The 22,501-nt window shown below is 41.1% G+C and overlaps 3 protein-coding genes across 6 annotated transcripts in view; all 3 read right to left on the minus strand.

Annotated features, from left to right (window-relative positions):
* Positions 1 to 296: 296 nt before the first annotated feature.
* Positions 297 to 6,487, minus strand: LOC6500185 (venom allergen 5). Its single transcript, XM_001953031.4, has 4 exons — positions 6,075 to 6,487; positions 2,443 to 2,643; positions 1,615 to 1,873; positions 297 to 1,353 (listed from the first exon to the last, which is right to left on the minus strand). The coding sequence occupies exons 1-4, from the start codon at positions 6,157 to 6,159 to the stop codon at positions 711 to 713; spliced, it is 1,188 nt and encodes a 395-aa protein (XP_001953066.2). The 5' UTR covers positions 6,160 to 6,487; the 3' UTR covers positions 297 to 710.
* A 5,205-nt stretch (positions 6,488 to 11,692) lies between these two features.
* On the minus strand, positions 11,693 to 12,942 carry LOC6500184 (chaperone protein dnaJ 1, mitochondrial). The gene has a single exon (XM_001953032.3). It carries the CDS (start codon positions 12,620 to 12,622, stop codon positions 11,909 to 11,911), a length of 714 nt encoding a protein of 237 aa, XP_001953067.1. The 5' UTR covers positions 12,623 to 12,942; the 3' UTR covers positions 11,693 to 11,908.
* A 2,270-nt stretch (positions 12,943 to 15,212) lies between these two features.
* Positions 15,213 to 22,501, minus strand: part of LOC6500183 (acetylcholinesterase) — a 36,947-nt gene continuing 29,658 nt past the window's right edge. For 3 of the 4 annotated variants that reach the window (XM_014910930.3, XM_032450026.2, XM_032450027.2), the window contains one exon: positions 17,587 to 22,259. In XM_014910930.3, coding sequence (XP_014766416.1) covers positions 22,144 to 22,259 — 116 coding nt within the window. In that variant the 3' untranslated portion in view covers positions 17,587 to 22,143. Of the gene's footprint in view, positions 15,677 to 17,586; positions 22,260 to 22,501 lie in introns of those variants that run through there. The other variant, XM_032450028.2, reaches the window with a different exon arrangement.

The following is a 22,501-nucleotide window of genomic DNA, read 5'->3' on the forward strand; positions in this document are numbered from 1 at the left end:
ACTCGGCTCTGCTCTTTTTATTTCCGGCTTTAATTGTGCGTCGGCACTGCTGCATTTAACGCATTAGCCCAAGAGGAAGTTGTGGCGATTCTCCCCCTGGGTTTCCGTAAATTCGAATATAAAATCTCTTTTATTCAGCAGATTGCTCAGACGCAGCGCATGCGCTCTCCAAACCAACACTCTTTTGGCAACAAAAGTCTCTTTGCTTTGGCCACAAAAGCAAAGCTTTAAAGCACAGTTCCTTAACTCCAATTCAAACAGCTTTTGTCAGAAGTCAGCCCAGCAAGAAGACAATATTTTTTCATTAAGAAATCAATATTCTTGTTTTATTGAACACAATACTACAACTAGCTGATCGATGTTGAATGCCGATTGGTTATTTTTTAACAGGATGACAGTTTTTTGGTGGGTGGCAAACATTTGATACAAATATTCGTCTGTGGCATGAGTCGTCCGCCGCCTCTGCCTTTTCTTTTCTTTTATGCGAGTTGGATTTTTGAAGCCAAAATACATTAATTACATAAATATTATTTTTAGAAATGAAACTACTCGATATGGCAATTGTTGTAGGATTTAAATAACATTTTGTTAGGACTCAGGGGCGGCAGAGGGATGATGATTGAACCTGGGGGTTGGCTAATGGCACTACACAGTAGCTATTAATGGCCTAATACATTGAGCGGCGTTTTGGAGATGGTTTAGTTGGATGGCTAACCGCGCCAGGTCAGCAGGCTCCATCCACGGCTGGGCTTCTTGGTGCTGGTGCTGGGCTTAGGCTGTTCCTGCTCCTGCTCCGGCTGATCCTGTTGATTCGACTCCACCTGTGGCCGCTGCTGGTTCTGCTCTATATAGGTGCGTAGAATGGTGTGTTTGTGTACGGACTTCTCAAACTCGGACGCACTGGGGCGGTACGCCTCGAGCTTGTGCTGATACCGCTGCGACGGCTCAGTTGTGTAGGCGTGGCTGCCGCCCCGCGTTGCGCTGCCAAACGAGCTGCCGCCAAATGCCGATGCCGATGGTACCGCTGCCTGTGGGTAGTAGGGGGAGGAAACGGGAGAGGGGACGGGAGCGTGGGCGGGTTTGGGATTACTGTACTGTCGGTTGTTGTAGCTGTTTTGGCTCTTGTTAATGTTGTTAGTCGGCGGTTGGTTATTGTTTGCAGTTTGGCTCTGGCTCTTGTAGCCGTACTCATACGTTTCAATGGTGTTTGCTCCATAGACACTGTTGGCTGCCGGCGAAGCGGAGGATCCTGGAGCGGAGCAGAGTCCTTGGTAGCGGGAAGAGGGCTTCATGCCGTACGTTGAGCAGGAGGGCTTGCCGACCTCGTAGGGATTGTAGCCGACCACGTTGCCTCTGCAATGAGAAAAAATAATCAAATTTAGCAAAAACTCATCAGATTAAATCATAAGCCTTATAAATTCATTTAGTCAAAAGATTATGGTAATCAAACAAACTAAAATAAAGTTATGATTAATTAAATTACTAGTTTATTAGTCAATAACAAAGCCATTAGTTTCTGATTGACGGGTAAACTTGTAAACTAGTTTCTTGATTGACTGCTACTTAGCAAGTGGGATTTAAATCGTAGAGTCTCCTAAGAGAAGCTCAACTCACCCTGGACCATAGTTGCAGACGTAGAGCTTGTTATACTTGCTGCTGTCCTTGTACTCGGCATATCCACAGCCCACCAGGCTGGTCTCGCCCCAAACCAACTGGGAGTAGTGGCCAGTCTTGGGGGACCAGGCATCTCCAAAGGAGTATTTCTGCACCTCGTTGAACCAACTCTGGATGCGCGAGGGGAAGTCCCCATCATCGGCATCCAACGGCGCCGTGCTCCAGATAATGGCCAGATTCTGGCCCATCGTGAAGCGATCTATTAAGGAAAATAGGTTACACTTTAGTAAGTTTTCTAGTTTTGGATTTGTTTGTAGGATATTTGTGGGGATGTGCAGGTGCTGGGCATGCTTGAGTTAGTTTTAGTGTTTTAAAAGCAATTCGTGCAAGCAGAAGATGGAAAAGATGAGGAAACTTATAAACTGAAAGCACTGGAGTGGACATTGGGAGATTTTAACCTTGAACATATTCGCATGTGACAAATTAAACAGAAGAGAAAACAAAATTAGTTTCTGAATGGTGGGTCGTAATGCCAAATGAATCAGTTTGTAATTCAATTTGCATTATCTAAACGGTATTCCCAAGTGACCGATTCGCTTAAAAGGTGCCACAAAAAAGGTTTTGATGCAAGCAGTGAGTCAATTCCGGATTCAAATGTCCATCCCAGTGATTGTTACCATTTCATGCAAACCACAAACCAAGAGTTCCACGCCACATGCATTGCGTGGAACTTGGTTCCAACTCCTCGATTTCGGGTGTGGGGATGGGTAAAAAGGACCAGGATCTGAGGAACAGGACTGCGGAGAGTCGAGTGCGAGGGTGACTTACTTATCGTGCGGTGAGGGTCGTGTCGGAACTGACAGTTGTCGGCCCACTTCTGGGCCCGGGCGGCCAGTTCTTCGTCCCAGACAATCTCGCGCATGTTCTCGGCACCCGGCTGGCCCGGATAGCGTCCGGTGGCCACGATCTGCCGGAGGCGATTGTGCTCCTGCAAGATGATTGATTTCTCCTCCGCCGTGATGCCCGATGCTGAAATGATTAGGTCGAGATTTGCATAAATTAGTAAAGTCGCAGAGAGTAGCTCTGGCAAAAGCCAAAGAATATGCATGAGCCACGCAGCTGATGATGGGGCTTCGGATGGAGAATGTTATCATTTCTATTTTTGTTTGCATTAAAATGCTTGCTTTTTCGGAGGTTTCTCCTTTGACATGGAGAGCCCAACACATCCAGCAACTCTGTCCACCCATGAAGCCGGTTTTTATTGAGTTTGAGTTAATATTTGCCGAAATCAAAATCGCTTTGGCTCCGCTTGCCGAAACTCCAAGTGTGGCTGGAAATTTACATGGGCCACCCGGGTCCCGGGCATTGTTTTACATATTTTAATTATTTGCCCAGCGACAAAATATTCGACACTTACGTGCGCTCCAAATTGCCGACGATTAGCCATTTTATGTAACCAGCAGGTTGGTCGAATCACAAGACATTCGTCTCACTTTCCTCAAAGTGTTTTTGGCGAACTCCTGACCAACCGGTTCCACTAATGTTTGCCCATCATAATAGAACACAGAATGGAACGATGACAAAATAAAACCAAATGAAATGCAAAAACGAAGCGGCGCGTGCTGTTCAAAGGCGTCAATTAAAAGTCCAACAGATTGCTATTAGCTGTCTTTGATTATTTTCTATAGCAGATTTTTATTCCCAAGTCATGGTCCTCTGGCGCCTGACTCATGACGCTTGTTTGAAGTGTGTCAGGCGATCTGAGTACCAAAAAGTGGCCGAAACAGTTTAGGCCGAATTGCCGCGGGGTGTTAATTACGCGGAGCTCGGTTAAAAGAGCACGTGAAGCTCTTGAAAAGGGGCCGAGACGGAAGTGCCTGGGTTCCTGAAGGGGTGGGGCGTGGCCCGTTTCATTTAAATAATTACGCACGCTTAATAATTTTTAATAATTATAATGATAGTCCGGGCGATGGACGCTGATTGCCCAACGAGACGTGATAACATTTAAGCCAGGCTTCCGACACCGAAAAACTCCCAGATCCCAGAAACTACAGACTGCCGGTTTGGGTATCAACTTTTGACCATGGCTTTTGCCGGCCGGTCAAGTGCTGAGACGTGTCGGTCGGAATCAGATTTAAAGTCAGACAACTTGACGCGCCCCGACTACGGGTAAATAAATTGGCAGCTTCGCATCGCTGCCGCGCGCACAAATATGGGTCTGGGTGTCAATAATGCTCGGCCAAACAAAAGTCGAGAGAACCCTAAACACGGCATTTGCCGTAGCTTAGACTTAATACGCAGCCAAGGCTGGGAAAGAGACTGGCACTAAAAATAGCCCATGATCGATCGATCGATCGGTCGGTCGGATCGACCGATAAACCCGATGTCGAAGCAGAAGAGTCAAAATTCAAAACTCCGGCCCAACCGCAGCTGTCAAATTATGCTACATTTGTATCAATGCGAAAACCGGTAGGCGAGAACCCAAAACCAGGCCCAGAGCTGTGTGTTTAAGTCAGCGGGCATCAATCACACCGCAAAGCCTCGCAGAGCTGCCTGTTGCTTTTGTTGTTTCAGCTCATTTTGTATATTTTTATTGATGCTGTGGTTGCAGTACTACGGGCGCTAAGTAAATTTGTGAACTACCTTCGCTGACAAATTGCACATAAAGCTGTCGATCAGTTTTCGCAACGGACCAATGGACGGGGCGGACATTTACATACGCAGACAAAACAAACTGTTGTGGCTGCCAAGAGGCTTCGAGATGTTGAGATAATGTTGACAACGGAACGTCAACAGCTTGCAGTAACTCAGTTTTGCTGGCCCGGAACGAAAGACTCAGGCGACGAACTTCAGACTCGGGCGTTGCGCGCCACGAAAGACTGAAGCAACGAACGCGCTGTGCAAACCAGACCTTTCAGCCAAATGCCGACAATATGTTAACAAGTGCTTAACTGCACCGCATCTTGGCCAGGCGTTGACTTCACCTTGAATACCCCCGGCTGGGGGTCGAGGGGTGTACGATACATGGAGAGAGAGAGAGGACCCCAGCAAGGACTGCCAGACGCTGAAAAATCTCTGGCGCATTTAGCGCGAGTTAATTTTCATAGTTATGCTTTATGTTTCGTTTCATTTTCATTTATCATTCACTGATTATCACCGCCGAGGCACTAGCCTTGCACCTCGTTCCCTGTTTCCCTGCGATGGGGGGTCGATCGGGGGTATCTACATATTTAATTACATTATTAGCACGGCGAGCTTTTGATTGATGCCGCGGCAAATCGTTGAGCTCACCAGCCATGATACCTTTGACATGCGATCTTGTCGAAAGGCAATCTGTGAAATTTCCCATTACTGATATCGGCGATAAATATGGCAGATATCTGCGACGCGAAGACAAAACCGTAAAAGCAATCATCAATCAGCAACGCACACGCGCACTATAAAAATCTGTTTTGTCTTTTATTCGACTCTTTTTTTATGCGAAATTGGGATTTTTTGGGTGTTTAAGCGCCGCGTGTGCAGAACAAAGAACATTAAATCGATTGTTTGTGGTCATTCCGAGCTATTTCTATTCCCCAACCGCACAAGCGTGGCTCGATCAGCACAATGACCCATTAAATTCAAGTGTTTTGTATAATTTTGCAAGCGCATTTGTGACGCCTGATCTGTTAATTTGTTTACAAATTTTAACTGCCGCCTGTCGGCTGGGCTGGGGCAATTAAAATACCAAAATCAGTACAGCAGTTCAGTGAGCTCTTTGGCTTGGTTTCGCCTGATTCTCCCCGCTTAGCTCTCTAATCGGTTTCAAGGGTTCTACAAGGCTCTTGCTCTGATCTCATCCCAACCCAATTGGCTTTGATCTGATCTGAAGTTGAGTGGCCTTTGACTGGCTTAGCCGACAGTTGACAGGTCAGCCACCTAAAATACTTTCAATTCATTTGGACAATTTGATTAAAAATATTATATAAATTATATAAACCCGATATTTTAACCGGTTTGAACCTACCCGGCCGCGTCTTAAGTAATATGCCGCCCGTGTTTGTTGCTTTTCTAAACTATTCATTATGCAATACATACTGTTTAAAACTGGAAAATGAAGAAAGGTGACTCGTGTTCGATTTGTGAGTCTATTTTTGGCCGGACCTGCCAAACTGGCCCATAAAGAAGCATTTACATATTCCCCAATTGGCACAAAGTTCTCGAGCTCACCTCGCAATACCCACTCGAACGCTGATTAAACAAAAAATGTTACTGGCTAATAATATTTGCACTTTTTTGTATCCATTCACAAATAGATGGCTGAAACGTGGGCCATCCACACACAAAAAAACTGAACTAGAAAAATGGCCAAAAACTACATTTGACATGCTGGGCATGCTCGCAAATTCTATTTTCTAGACATCCGAAAACACCTGAGCTGAATATTAATTTATTTACCGACTTGGGTGTGGGAAACTTACCAATTATCTTTCCGTTGCAGGCGAATGCCACTCCGCAGGAGATGATCGTGATGGTGAAAAGTAATAGTGCTCTTGGCTGCATCATTTTGGTTATATAATTTGTAGTTATGGGTTTTTATAATTTTATTAATCGCACTGTTTGGACACTTTATTTATTTTTAAAATATAACCTTTTCTCGAAGGACAGTGTTATATTTGTGTTTCATACACTTTAGCTTTGAATTTTGCTTGAAATGAATTGAATTTTTGTATCACAATTTTGAGGGTGGGCCTTGTTTGCCGCCTTTATCCAGAAACCGAAAAAAAGAGCGCCCCGAAATAAGCCGACGACTCCAACTCCACTCTCGTGTACGTGCAGCTAGACTTGAAGGCGTCGCCTGTTTGATTATCCGCTCGCCGGCGCCAACGCTTTTATACCGCCACCAGCGACGTCGACGCTGGCAGAAGCGGCAGCAGCAGCAGAAGCAGCCGATAACGCTGGAGAAGATTCGCACCTGTTGGCGGCGGACCCGGGAGGAGAGCAAGACAAGAGAGCCGTAGAAATCAGCCGCGCAGTCGCAGTACCAGTAGCAACATGTTGCTGGGTTTCCGGGCTTCTGGGTTGCTGCTGTATTAGCAACATGTTGCTGATGATCGAAATTGAGGAAACTTTTGCGTTCTTTGGCCGGCGTAATTGAAGATTGAACTTTATATTAATCACACTGCTGGTTCGGCAACAATCACTCGCCTTCGCGGTGGGCGTGGCAGTGAACTGGGTTTGCTGGGAAAACAGCAGCCCAAGAAGCAGCAGCCGTTGCCGCAACAGCAGGTGCCCTGAGGGCAGGAATCGAGGCTTCGACTGCCTCATCGGCTTCGATCATTTCGCGTATCATTAAAAACCAATAAAAACACCCAATTAAATGCACAGCCCGGCGCACAAGAACAAATGCCACTTGATCCTTTCACCGGACAACCCATTGCTAGTCAGTGGGACATTCACATCTGGCCCTGTTCGCTTTTCGCTTTCGGCTTTTGGCGCTCAGCTCTCTGCCGGCCGGCCGCTCAGAGCCTTTCGCGTTTCCGCTTTGCACTGGCTTCTTGCCAAAATAATTACGCGTACAAAGCCATTAACAAGTACAAACGGTTGCGCCGGCCCAGCATCGTCAGATTCGCCTTATTCCCGGCGCTGGCACTGAAAGAAAATATTGATCGGTACTCTAAAAATACTTCAGAGCATTAGCCACGAGTGTTTGCCTTGCTACTTAGCCTGACGCATCACAAACACTGATTAACACTTTCAACAACTGTATTCATTCAAGGAATATATGACTAAATAGTTAAGAAACTGATGATATAATACCTTCGCTACAAGGAAATGGCTCCAGTATAAACAATTATAAGTTACAAATAAAATAGTTAGTATAGAAACTATTTATCAAAGGGTTCCATAATTTCTTTTTTAAAACTCATTTTTTGTTTAGTGTGGCCACAACAGCTAACTGGTTCTGGTTATTTCACCTCGTTTTAGGGCCGCGGTTCATGCCGCTGACCATGTTGATGCCACACATGACGCTTTGGGTGAGGGCCCCAATCTGGGTCTCAGATTCAGGCCCAATCCCGGTTGCAGTTTTGGTTGCCAATCCCTGGGACCGGAGACCAGTAACCAAAAAAAAAAAGGAAAAAAGGTTAAAATATCCGACGATCGGATCGGGGTAAGTGATCAGTGATCGGGCAACGGCAGTGACGTCTCTGCTGCTCTGCTGATTTATTTTATTTCGCGAAAACTACATAAATATTAAAAATTATGCTTTACAGAAATATGAAATAAACATATGCCCGATACATGTTCTTTGATGTTCCTCTTTGCTGATGCTCCTCAGGTTGTCGATGTTCCGCTCCCATGTCTTTTGTGTTTATTTTTTTTTTGCTTCTCAGTTGTAGGTAGTTTACATTTCCTACTTGACCATCCACTTGGGTGTGATTTTATTTGAGCTGAAGCAATACATATGCAGTTGAAATTTAAACAAACATTATTGGCCTTCGATTCGGCGGTGTTTGCATTTCAATAAGTCCGATCGGTTGCCTGTATGGGTGAATCCGCCGATCGATCGTTCCGACCTGCGTACAATCATGCGCATGTTGAGCAAAGTAAAAAATTCCCAACACCTCATTTAACTCGATTTAATAGCACTTCTGGCATCATCTGGCCGTTATAGTTGTTGTTGCCGCCGTTGTGTAGTAGTTGTTCCTGCGATTTGCCTTTGTGCGGTTTTATGACTCAATTTAATGCCTTTGTGTGCGAAGCGCGTGTGCTGTCCATTTGGATGGTGGATGGACATGGATGGTTCCCACCCACCATTTTTCCATTTTCCATTCTTTGAGCTTGTCACAAGTCGGAAGCGGTCGAGACTCCACTGTCCACTGACATCACAGCGGATGCATAATCATTTTTAAAAGTCATCGGCTCACATTTTGTGATTCATGCGACCCAGTTAATCGAAATCGATGCAAGGAAAGTGAATTATTGGATATCCCTTAAGCCACGTCATTGAGGAGTTTCAAGAAAGAGTGTGATACTGCTTGTTATGATTTTGATTTTATGGTAGAGTAACTGACGGCTCAATAACATTCTGCCAAAAGAATCCCCACAAGTGGGAGTTAAATAAAATTTAAAAATAAATTTGAGATAAAGTTTATAGCATTCGACGATTCAAAAATAGACAAAGTTTGTATATTTTGACACAAACAAGTTTCTCCGCGGTCCGCATGCCTACTTAATATATATTTTTAAATTTTATACGCTTAGATAAAGAAAGTAATATAAGACGCCGGCACAGGCTGAATAAATTGAATGCTAAATTTGGCTAATGAATATTGAGTATGCCGGCAAGGAATCCCAAAAGCCAAAAACAATTGCCCGCCCAACACTCGATTAGAAAGTTAGAACGCCGCCAATAAGGTCATCGGCAAGATGCAAACACAAGTTTTCCATTTGTTAAAACATAGAATCGGCGGCAAGGCCGCTGATAATTTCTCTAATCAGTCACCTGCCCGCAGTTTGTTTATCTGAGAGCAGCGATTGATTTGCGGAACCACTCGTATCTAAGTTTGCGAATATGAGCGCTTCCAGCCAATTGACATTTGCCAGACGCCTCCAGGTACTCATAACTATATGGCTGGCACTGGCACTGCAACTATCATTGATATTAATTCTATAGAATAGTGATATTGTTGTTGATGCGCCACTTGGCAATGCAGGTGTCAAGTGGATTGGTGCATCCTTGTTGTCGAACTGCGATTGTTTCCGCTGCCATAAATCTTCTTCCAACAAACTGCCAGTCGCCCCCCCTTTTTTTTAAAAAATGATCAACATTTGTTGGAGCAAAATACAAAAATCGGTGAAGAAAAATGAGGGTTCATCAACTGATGTGGACGATAAGTTGTACAACTTTATTGTCGCCAATATGGGGGAGCGGAATCTTAACCCCTTTTTCAAGCTCATCTCCATTTCTCCGCTCACATGAATGACAAAACATTTCCATAACATTTCAATTTCGCACTTGACGGTGCTCGGTCGATGCCAACGACTATTATTAAAATATTATTAATTGCAATTGAAACCTGGCCGCCAGCCAGTCTGGGCGACAGGCGATTTGACAGCCGCATAATTAAAATGTCATACCGATTGCGTTTACAATGAAGTTGCGAACGTCCAGAGCTCCATTAACAAATTGCGGAATCGGAATTGGAATCGAAACCAGAATGATAATGGGAGCCGTTGGGAGCTCCTATATACCTCCAAGTTGTTTGTTCCGAAAAAAGATTGAAAATAAGTCAATAAGCCAAGACCAACACGTGTTTGCATGAATGAACGAGGCAGTCGTAAAACCATAAACAATTTTCATTAGAGAAACGTTTTCATTCTTATGCTAAATCAATTCAAATGCTGATCGATCTGCGGTCTGCGCTTGTGTGACTTTTTGGCTGTTTCTTTATTATTTTTTTGAACTTGTGCCGGCACACAGAAACTGAGGAATATAATGTGGGGGGAGGAGGAGGACGCTGGGGACTGAAACTGAATCTGGGATATATGCGCACACACCTTCATTAATTCGCTTTGGTAGCCAGCGTTTTTCATTAAAAAGCCGTCAGCGTACAATAAATTTTGACCATTTTTTATGATCTTTTTTTCGGTGCGTTGTTGGTGATTTTTTTTCACTTTGCGCCTGCTGAGCTGATTTCGCCCGGCTCTTTATAGGCTTCATTATGGGCCCGATCGCTGTATGTATTTATTTTGCGCAGCCAGGCGACAGAACATAATTTTAACGCTCTTTATCGCGCCGCTCCGCTGCGCATGCGCCATTGGATTCGGTTCGATACTCTGTGCGAATATTGATTTATGCTACGGGACGAATATTTTATTTGCACGAACTCGAAATGGAAATTTTGGACCTGCTCGCCCCTAACTATATCAGCGCATTTGATCTTCCAACGCTCTCTGTCGGGATCTGCTTGTTTGGATCTTGACATTCGTTAAATTCATATAAGAACTACACGACAACTTAATCAAAGCTAAGCACAGATCATAATTTATCAATTTCTGTCAGGCGGAAAAAACAAAACAACCCGGGGAGAATACAATAGTCAAATTAACAAAACTATTATTATTGCCTGACTAACGGTTCCACTTGACCACTGGTGGTCTGTCGTCTCAAACAAGCGCGAAATATTATATTTATATACCCGTCGTGTGTATATGTCTCTCTGATTGGAGACCCGCTCGCCTTGGAGCATCCGATTTATTTTTTTTTGTCTCTCGGCTGCCACTGTACGTTCCATTTAATGGCATCATAATAGAACATACTTAAGCCGAAACATATCTATTATCTGGGCCCCCATCGCCCGCTGGCTCAGAAAAGGTCAAAGCGCGGAAGTTCAGCGATCGCGAACGGGATCGCGATGAATAGATACGAAATCAGATATAATCCAAATGTGAGGGGAGTTCCAAGTCAAGAAGCACTATGAGAACTGGACACAATAGAATGTACAACACTATAAACTATACAAGTTAATAAGAAACCGAAATATATAAAATATAACCAATTTTACGATCAACGAACTACTGTGGATGACTTTACGTCAGAGCAGGGGGAAGTACGGAAGTCTTCAAAGGCTTTATAGGATTATATTAGAATGATGCCGACAAATGAGCCATAAACTATCAATATTCCTAAATACAAAGAACCTGCTTGAAAATCATGAATTATTGTGTATTACAAGCTCTTGGACGTCACCAATGTTTTCAAATACTCCCCCAGCCAGATAAACCCGTTTAGAGTTTTCTGTTAGAGCTAATGAAAATATATCGGAAGCCTCAACGTCATCGGTGTTCTTAAATACCTCTATTGCGTGTAGGGTAAGATGAAAAGCAAAAGCGCTAAATTTCATAATTCTTAATTAGCTCGAAAACTGAACTAGGAGTAGCGAAACGTGAAACTCGTTTCCACCAATCCAAAACGATACGATTGGAAGTGAAGTGATCTCTGATGTGAGATTATGCTGCCGCCCGCCCGGAATGACAAATTATGCATAATCAGCCTGCCAGACGGAGTGGTAGTTTCACAGAGAGATTCACACAATTAACGAGCAGATTTATATATTTTTGTTCCAACGATACCAGGGCGTACAACAACAAAGACAATGTCCTATGCATATGGATGAGGTGCCGGCAATTCGACGGCGCGGGCTGGTGGGTGGTCGTTGTTTTTTGATAATGTCCACGATAGCGTCACCATCCCCCCGCCCCCCGTCGAACAGCGGCACACCGGGAAGCCGCCATGGATATCGTCACATCCTCACAAGGAACCACTGGCATTGCTGGTATCCACTGGCGATGACTTGTCACGGAATCGACTGATTGCATCCAAGAGTACAAGGCCGCTCACCGCGCACAGTCCGGTGATATAGACGCAGAGGGTGGGGTTATTGGTATAATTGTTATTGAAATACTGCCATTTGGTCCCTTGATCCTTACCCTCCCCCTTCGCCTTCTCCTCACCAGAACCGGAAGGATCCTCGGCGGTCCGGACTCGCATGGGCAACCACTTGCCCCTTTGCACCTTTGTCTTGAAGATGAACGGCTTCACGACATTCCGGCCCAATTGTTTGTTGCGCATTGCGGACTGGTACTGGGACCAAACTGTAGACACATGGCGCCCGGTGAATGCTGTATCCGGCGGAACGGCTGAGTGATTTTGCATCCGGAGACGGGAGTCGTACAGCTGCCGCGACTGGTGGCGATGGAGTGTCTGATAAGCCTCACAGATCTTCACAAACACCTCTGAGTCCCGGGTATCTCTGTTGACATCCGGATGGTATTTCTTCGAGAGGTCAATGAAGGCACGCTTGATCTCCTGGTCGCTGGAACCCACTGGCACATTGAGAACGTTATAATAGTTCTCGACACGCTGCGACTTCGGTTTGGTCAGATGGGTAAATCTTGAGCCGTAGGACGCCAGGCAGCGCACCGGATGACCCCGGGCGGTGCCGATCTGGATGGTCTTCAACATTCACGTGAATTTTGTTATACCCAAAGCTTCTAAAATATACAAAATTTTTAAAACTTCTGCACTCGCATGAAAATAATGTGTGTGTCGATTCCTAATTTATCTGACTGCCCAACAGCTGCCAAACAATGTTTTGTGAATGATAAGTGAAGTGTGACAGCTGTGCCAAGGAATTCAAATTGAAGAGGTTAGGCAAGTTTAGCTAGAGGTCCATTATAAATACAATAAAATGAATACAATTGATAAAAAATAAAAATTGCACTGCCTCTTTTAAAATAAATATTCAAAGTGTTGTTGAAAATTTTGGTTTGACATCTGCTCCAGTGTCTGTGTAGTGTTTAAAAATTTAAATTATTATGACAAAGTCTTTTAACATCGAATGAAAGTGCTGATAGTGATAAGAAAATGTAATTCCTATACATCTATCGTTTATAGAGATTAGAACTTCTGCCGTTCAACCTGTCGTATACGTAACGTCATGAAGATATGGCGGTATTGCATTCTTTTACTTGTATTAGTAGTTAGGTTTGATTTTTTTAAAAAACAATAATAATAATACAATTTAGTTTTGGTCTATAGGCTTGTTAAGTTCATGCAAATTTAAAACATAAATTTGATGAAGTTTAGCCTCAGGGCTTGCCATATTTGCTCCATATTTGGCACCAGAGCGACACTTTTTTGTGTCACCAGCCGCTAACCGATAAAAGACCGACCCTGGTCTATATAAGCGGCACCATGGCCAATTCTGTAAAAAGTCACACAATTGTTGCCAAGATTGGTTGGCCATTATCTCTTTGTTTGACCTTCCGGAAGTGCCAACGAACTTGGCAATGAATCTTCCACGCTTGGAGTGACGCGTGTGCTCCGGATTCAGTCAGCCCGTGCAGTTTTTGTCTCGATTTCAGTTTCCTTATGCCACAAAGCCGTGTTTTGGCCAAGAAGTGCGTACTGTGTGGGCGCTGCTTTCGAGGCAATAGGGTCATTTCTCTGGCCGATTAAGACACAAGCAATTCCATTGAACTTGGCTTTTGCCCGCTGCGTCAGCGATGGGTTTTAGATTACGTCGAAGGCAATGCAAAAATATTTGCACTAGACATTACCATAATTGTTTTTGATGGCGAATTATACGCCGTTTGACAATTTCCCCCGAATCACAATATTTGCACAGCGAGTCATTGATTCACCTACGAATTAGTGTGGCCATAAATGGCAGAATATAATTATTTTTACCTGGTATAATACACTCTAAAGGTCAATCAAAAGTTTTGACGAACTTTCAAGCCAAAAATACCATGTTTACTTTTGGAATAATATGAAAGATGTTTTGTATCACAAGCGTATTTCCAAAACCTAATTCTATAAACACTTGGAAAAAACATGAATTTTTAAAATGCATTCAAGTGAAAAATGAATTTTTGAAAGTAATTTTATGTCTAATTTCTTAAAAATAACATTTAGTCTTAGAAAAACTTCTCAATATTTTAAAAATAAAATATTATTCAAGCTCCTTTTTAAAGTTTTGATTTCTAAGTGTATTTTCGTCTTTGTTGGGTAGTTCCATTTTGTGACTTGACATCATTTTAAGACAGCATCTCTTGGCCGGGAATGGAACCCCACCTGCTAATTGGTTTCGGTTGAGCTGAGTACATCCAACACCTTCATGCAGGCCCAGGAACAGTGACCTCGAAGCGCTGAGTTCCGAGGAAATATATCGCAAAAAGCTCTGAACATTTAATTGGAATTGATTATGTCGCTGGGCCGGTTATCGACGAGCATGTCATTAGGGACTTTAAAGTTTAAACGATTTCATGCCGATGGAATCCCCTTCTATTTATACTAGATCAAAGATAGAGAAACCATTGCCCCGGCGTCACTGTGCGGACTGTGGCTGGGAACAGAGTGCCTTCTGGCCACATCCCATATATGTTAATTGACACTAACAATTTGTTTCACCAAGACGGGCCATCAAGCCACGTTCCCGCCGAAATTACCATAGGCAGGCGCAGTGCCAGCAAAAGCTTTGGCCAAATGCAAAACGATAATTGGAAACAGGTTCTATTTCTATTGAAGAATTAGCTGGTTGAGATGGCCAGCGTGCTCCTGCCAGCGCCCCGCAAAAAGCACAAAAGCCGAACCAAAGATTTACGACAAGTGGTGACTGGTTGTCTCCGCCGTGCGCTGGCTCATTTATCTGGCCAAATAAAAGATGCGACTTGGCTCTGCGGCTTGGGTTTATCGGTGGCCTGTCTGGTTTACCAGGGTTTCTTGCCGCACGCTGGGTCAATGGACAGGAACGCTGCCAAAATGTCTGCGGAGATGGTCGAATGGCTATGGCTCATCGATTCGCGTTGCTTGGTTTATAGTGCCACAGCACGGCATTCAGTATACGGTATACAGCGAAATTTAAATTATTCATATGTCAGGTTGAAGGCTGCCCGACCCGCTGCCTTTCGCGTGTAAGCAAAACCCATTTGATCGCCAGATTAACTCCGCTCGGAGATTGTCCGCGGATCAATTAAAACTAAGTAATGGCGTTTGCGAAACCGGCTAGGAACGGAAATACTCAAACTTCACAAATCGCTTCAGTTTGCATCAATCAAGTGGAACAATTTTATTTAAATATCGATTTAGTATTTGTGATTGCTTTTCAAGCAAAAGAATAAGTCATTGAAGTGAGTTTTATAATTGGGGAAGTATCTGTGGATCTAAATATATATATATTTTAAGTCCTCTGTTTTCCGATTTCTTACAAAACTAGTGAGTTTCAAACTGCTTTTCGAAGCCCTTGGATTGATTCCTAAATTCGTCATTCCTTTATCAAGTCCTTCAGCCTTTGGCCGACATAATATTTAGCTTCTTATTGTTATTATTATCTCCGTTGCCGATTCCTTAAACTAACTATCATATCCTTCAATCAGACTTTCTCTTGCTTTCCGAGGAAGTGTTGTACAAGTGCTTGGGAGGGTCTTTTTGCGTCTCCGTTTTAGCCACTAATTATCCAGTTCTTCAGAAAGACAAACGCAGAGGTGGCCTGGTGGGTTATCAGCTTCGCAAATGCTGCAAGAGAAGAAGCACAGAGATATCATAAACTTTATTAGATATGCCTGGCATAAACAGACTTAATGACTATGTACTCAAATACTCAGACAAGTGCCCGCCGCCTGCAATGTTAATTTGCATTTATAAAGCAGTCGGCTCTGGGGGCTAAACCAAAACCCCCAATGCAACAGTTTCTCTTCTATCCCTTGCTTATCAAATTTGGAGTTATTATTTAAACAAAAAATGTATAAAAAATCTTGTTAAAACTAGTAATAAATCCAGTACTGAACTGACTATGGGCAGATCTTTACAAATAGTGCGAAAAAGTTCATTGTCGTCACCAACATCATGATATAAATTTAGTGATGCTTCAGTGAAAAAAATAATAAAAAATAAATATTATATATTGGAAAAGTATAACATGTTAGGGCATAGAATGTTCGCTTTTCCAAAGTACCCGAGTGGCTTTTCTCAATGCTCAATGGTTTAGAGCCGGGTCGTACCCCTGCCTTAAATTTTATTACGGCCAACGAAATGGCGACTGTAAAATCCAGCCCTGAACCCTGGATAAATTGACAAATGGTGGCAAACAATTGAGGGGTGTGACTACGAGGGGAGGCAAGAACTATGGGATGGGGGCATTTATGGGGCACCTTTCGTTTTAATTTGCCGTGATTAATTTGCATAATTCGGCCTGCAATCGGCATGCGGAAGTGGCGATGCGGCGGCAGAACTGTGGATTTATGTGCTTCATAAATTAAGTTTTCTGCACTTCGGCTTAGTCAGCCGTAAATATGCGATTTTATTTGGTGTTTATCATTTCAGATTTTATTGATTCAATGTAAATGCAAAGTGCCTTGTAATTAGCAGCCACTAAGTCGAGGTGATAGATGCTGTTGTCTCGATGGGGCTTCCTGAAGCTCAAGCTGATGATGACTTACTGAAAATGTTGAGAGAGGTGTAAAAATTTGCACAAATGACAAATGATCGATTGCCGGGGCGGGAAATAAAAGCGGCTTGCTGTTTGTTTAGTACATGATACATGAGTTTTATTTGTATTTTACTTGTATCCATCTTGTATCGATATACAATATATTTCGTAGTATAATTTCACTTAAACTTTTGCTTTGTGTATGCTTTTTTTTCATTTAATTCTGGTTTTAATTGTTTTACACATTACACTTTCTCTTGGTAGTTTCTTATTTTCTCTTGAGTTTAAGTAATCGTATTACATTTAGCGTTTTTGTGTTTTTGGTTTTTTCTTTTCCATTTTGTTTGGTTTAGCAGAATTTTTATTCGATTATATGTAGTATAGTATGTATATATATTTTCAGTAAAATGATCCCTACATTTTGTATGCTCATGTCATATTTATTTCAATCTAGATGTATGTCTGTATATATATATATTTATATATAGTTAATACCTTAAAACAGCAAATATATCTTGCATATGTTATCTGCCGTCTGCGCAAGTTGTGCATCTCATCAAATGAATTTTCATCCGCATTGGCATTGCGTCTGCCTCGAATTTAAAGTAAGTTCTGCGACAATAATTATAATTATAACTAAATCGTTAACAACACCTTTTTTATTGACATGCAAACAAACACCTAGAACCGAGAGCCCATCCCGTCATATACAATGAATAGAATTAGCCGCTATGGTTGTCATTATCGGTTTTATTATTTTCCTGAACACTAGAGTTTCGCAATCGAAAACGATATTCAAATTTGGAACAGAAGATGCTGATTTGGAGCTGCCATTGTACTAGCTTTGTTTCTGTTTCTGATTTTTCAATGTGTCTGTCTTTGTATCTGTATCTTATGTTTTTTATTCCACGAATTTATTTATTTTTATGAGTCTCGATTTATTAATTTCCGATCTGCTCTTGACTTTTGCTCTTTTGCCCGAACAAAAGTTATCTTATTTGTTATTTTTAGCTACCTTTTAACTTTATTTGCATTAGTGATGCCGTGTCCGAGTGTTTGTTTGCCATTAAACGCGTTACTATTAAGTAGTTTCGCAGCTAAACATTACACATTGCTCGAGCAGGCCTTTGACTATGTGGGCGAAGGTGTTTGGGGATTCTATTTTGTTTTTGTTGTGGGGAAACTACACCATACATATTTTGCTACAGAAGCTAATCCGTGTGTTCCAGTTGAAAATCCAAGTGTGGTGGTGGTAGTGTGAACCAAAATGGCGGGAATAAACTCAAAATGCTTGGCATGATTAAAAGCTAACAGTTATAATTACAGTTTTGTTTACTTAAATTGTTTGTTACTCTTTTACCTTTGTTTTATTACCACTAACAAGTAAGAACACATATTTAACCACAATTTGTTTTGTTTTCCGTTTTCCGTTCTCTAGTTTGGTTTTTGTTTTTTTTTTCATATGCTTGTATTGTGTTTGCTTGCTGCTTAATTTATACAAATTGCCTACTTAAAAAGTCATAAATCAGAGCCTTACTGCACACCTGCTGCTCTCGAGTGTGTGTCACTTCGTCTGTTATCCATAATATATAATTAAACTAAATAAACAATAGGCCATATATTGATATGTATTTGATTTTTACACATAAAAGACTCTGTATTTTAGTTTACTAATCATCCCGTACGGTTCGTCTCTAACTCCGGATTTTAATGCTAAATTTAAGAATTTATTTGGTTTCAAATGCTTTTCTGTGCCTGGTTTCTTTTCTATTTTTTTGTTTTAGTTTTTCGGTTTTAGTATATCGTAATAAATATTATTATTCCTTCGGATTCAGTGTGTGTGGGTGAGTGTGTGGCTTTATGTGGTTTAATGGGTAGTTTTGGTATTGTATAGTATAGCAATCAACATATTTATTACATTGTACAGAGAGTTTTGTCTACCGCCTAGATTTCGATTTTATTATCAGATGTCGTAGCTGATATAATTTTTAACTTTTCTTAATACACATTGAACAAAAACTTGAACTATGTTTGGTTTTAATATTTCTCATTTAGCTTCTGCTTATTTCTGCGTATTTTTACATAACGCAAACACAATAATCGCTAACCGTCTAAGGATTCTGCTCATACCTACGCTTCCATGTCCTTCTGTGAAGTGTGGCCATGTGTGTGCATGAGTGTGGCGTCGGAGGTGTAAGTGTGACCAACATGCTTTTATTATTATCATAGATTAGAATATGCGTGTTTTTCGTTTATATATAAATTCTTTTACAATTGGCAAACTACTACAGCAAAAGCACACTGAGATGTGTTGGGTAGGTGAGGATGTCGATGTAGGTGCAGGTGTGGTGCGTGTGTGTAATGGTTAGGGGCGCTGTTCTTCTCCTATTTCGTATAAATATGTAGATACTTCAAAAGATGACCTGGAAGAACCGCAACGAAAGCAATAAAAAACTGTACAAATCATACAAATAGCGATTAGTGCACGTTCACCTAAAAATGAGACGGCAAAGTGTCCATGTCCATGTCCATGTATAAAAATTTAGATCTATAAGCATAACACTTGGAATTTGTCTTTCATTCGTTTGCTATTTTGCTTCTAAGGCGAAATATTATATTGTCAATTCTTTGGCTTGAGCCGAAAACCATGCAAAATGACAAAAAAATATTCCTAACTTTTGGGTGAGACGAAACAATGGAAAAATGCACTTTACAATTGTGACAACAAAGTCATAGAATGAATACTTGCATTCAAAAATTTCGTCTATCTTCTACCAGTTTCATTTGTCAAAGGCAGAAGGCGTAGTACACACTAAATTCATGTATCTTCTCCTTAATTTTCATTAAATCTATGCATGCTCGGAGTGGTGCCAAAGTGAATCCTGTCCAGTATGAAGCCACCGCCCTCACCTGACCATGGAGGCCGGCCAAGTGGTCGTGGCACTGGCACAGACAGCACTCGCTTTGGCCCACTCGCCCCTACAGAATGGATTAACTATCAAAGTCTAGTCTTAGAATTGTTTTTTCATTAATCAGTTATTTCTCTTTTTTTTTTAAGTTTTATTTTTTAGTTTTTAGAGGCGAACATGGTGCAATTATAGGGGAGCGGAGTTGACCGCAGGATAAGGGTTAAAGCTAGTTATCTTGGAGTTTGTCCCACACTTATTAGTGTCACACAGTTTTAGACAATGGCATAGTAAAAAATTTGTAATAATACATCATATTTTTAATGTCTTCTTTTTAATGCAAGTTCGATTTTTGTTTTCATTTAGCTTCTTGCAAGGTATAAAAATATAAATGTTCCACATATACTTAAAAAATCGTTTTCTTATAGGCGTTTTTATATCGTGTCCCGTTAATTATTAAATACTTTTTGTCAATTAAATCCCTTTTTCGAAGTTTTTAAAGTAAGTTGTAACTTAGGAGTGTATTGTGGATCTGTTTGCAATATTTCAGCTTCGTTCCCCTTCACTTTAATTGCAGAACTATTCGTTAATTGCGTGCTTTGAAATACTTATCATAACTATTGGGGGAGTTTAAGTAAGTGACTTGCTATCGTTGCTTGCGTTGGTGTTGAGTACGAATACGAGTAGTATCGGATATCAGATATAACAGAATCGAATTGCATTGAACTCCAATCGACATACAGTGTCCTAAGTGCATTCGCATCTGGCTAGAGATTCTCATTAATTTCCTAGTTGCTACAGTTGTGAAGCGAACATCGCTCAATTAGACTTCGACCACAGTTCATACCTAATACAATACAATAAATATTTTATTAATTCGATTTTTTCTTGGGCTTTGGATTTATAGGTTTATAGATTCTTCGATTTTAGTTGTTAGATTTTAAGGTTTTTTCCATCATTTATTGGTTTGGTTTTAAAACGTTTCAAATGTTAGCAAACAGTTAATGTTGTTGTTCTTCCTAAGTCTACTACTTGGTTTTTGGGATCTATGTATTATCAGATAGTGTGTAGTATTATAATAAATGTTGATAAAAATAACTTAATTAATATCAGTGTGGCTTACCTTAGTAAATTTCGAAAAGTTTTCGATTTCCATAGTTAATACATATTGATATGCCTTTAATACGATTACAGATTACGATTACGATTACTGATTACAATTAGGATTACTCATTAGCTCTCATATAGTCTGCGACACACACTGAACTCTAGGGTTTGACAATGATCTCTCATTTTATTACAATTTACTTTTTGAACAATATTTATTTATAGATATAGACATACCAAGTACATATACTTTACTCATTATACAATACATTTTGTGTTTAAATCATTGATCCAATTTTTCTATGTGTATAAAATTTCTAATTACCATTATTCAGTATTCAAATCATTTCATTTTTCTCCCGTCCAGGGTCTCACTAAGCCAATTTGTAAAACGTTTAGTACAAATACAATAATCTGTATATATATATTTGGTTTTTGTATGTATATGTATATATATAATATACTGATATGTTTTGCATTATAAATATCATCGTCGTCTTCGCCCCAAACTAAACTTCTATTCTCGATCGATTCCTTATTACAATCCATCAATTTTCTTGTTTCATTTAATTTATTTCGAAAAAATTTCCTTTGGGTTGTGCTTAATTTGGGGTTACATTTATTCATCTTTATTTTATTTTCCTTATTTTTTTTTTATTTTTGTTGTTTTGCTTTCTTTTTAATAAACCAATGCCAATTTTTTGTACAATACAATTGTTGATTTTTTTCCAAAAATGTCCATCTAGGGTTTCTCATAAGAATCTTGTGTGGTTAAAATTTGTTTGTATTGTTTTTTCCTTGGGAAAGTAAGAAATCGAAATTAAACGGACCCTCAACCTAAGTATGAAACCAATGCAATTTGGCCAAATATCGTTAGGCAATAAGGACTTTTTCCAAACTAAGGTCTAAAATTGTGCCATTAAATGCGCTCAATGATCGCTCAGGAAAGTGGGCGTGGCAAAAACATCTGTCTTCGTCATCTGAGCGAGTTTTCAATTCGTCGTTAAACATCTGTAAACATTGTTTCTGTTTTGGCTGCCCCCAGGAAAGGGCGAGACAAAAGATTTTTCATCTAATTATTTATCAAAAATTCCGCTCATCTGCGTGCCCATATTTTGGCCAATATTCTCCGAACAAAGCAATTTAGCATCGTGCTAGACAAAACAATTGGGTTTGGGCCTGGCCTCTGGCTCGTGGCTTCTGGCTACAGTGGTCACTGGAGTCTTCGGCCCGCCTGTGGCTTGGCAGGCGGCTCCGACTCCTTGGGGTGCGTCGAGCTCTAATTTCAATTTACAAATTTTCAGCAATTGCCATCGACTTGCTCTCTAACCGATCCTACTAAATTCCGTAAACAAATCGCCTTCTGATACTCATACATATTTCTGTGCCTACATTAAAATCTTGTCCTCCATCCTTTTGCTAAATTTTATTATTATAAGTGTTCTAATTTTAAGTGTGTGTGGCTGTGGCATTGATGTTTTTGGTTTTTGTATTTAAATGTGTCCCTTTGTGTGTGGATTCGGGCCAGGTGTGGTTTTCTTTTAGAAAACCCCCTTGGTTCGCAATGCAGCGCAGATGTAGAGCAGGGCGGCGATTCCTAGGATCGGCAGTCTGGGGGATGTGGAAGCACTTCCCGAGTTTCCATCGCAGCCAGTTCCTAGAAAAATGGAAAAATTTATATTAGTATCGCATTGTTGGCAGGCCTTTGATTAATGAATGTTCATGTATGAGTGGGCGGTTCTTCACGGCTTGATCTTGAGTCCTACTTGAAGGGTAATTGAATGGATTTCGGTTCGATTAAAATCTCTACTGAGTTTCTATTGGTTCGGAAAGCCATCACACAAAGCCGTTTCAGAAAAAAAGTTGAGGAAAATCATACTGACACAAAAAGAAAGGCAA

The sequence above is a fragment of the Drosophila ananassae genome, chromosome 2L (genome assembly GCF_017639315.1).
Source record: "Drosophila ananassae strain 14024-0371.13 chromosome 2L, ASM1763931v2, whole genome shotgun sequence".
Taxonomy (NCBI): domain Eukaryota; kingdom Metazoa; phylum Arthropoda; class Insecta; order Diptera; family Drosophilidae; genus Drosophila; species Drosophila ananassae.

Bases quoted from the DNA above. Each gene is read 5' to 3' on its own strand.
- LOC6500185 (XM_001953031.4), bottom strand. From the start codon at position 6,159: ATGATGCAGCCAAGAGCACTATTACTTTTCACCATCACGATCATCTCC. The intron at 1,874-2,442 runs GTAAGTCACCCT...TTTCCTTAATAG, and splicing joins CGACCCTCACCGCACGATAA to ATCGCTTCACGATGGGCCAG. The intron at 1,354-1,614 runs GTGAGTTGAGCT...TTCTCATTGCAG, and splicing joins GTCTGCAACTATGGTCCAGG to AGGCAACGTGGTCGGCTACA.
- LOC6500184 (XM_001953032.3), bottom strand. From the start codon at position 12,622: ATGTTGAAGACCATCCAGATCGGCACCGCCCGGGGTCATCCGGTGCGC.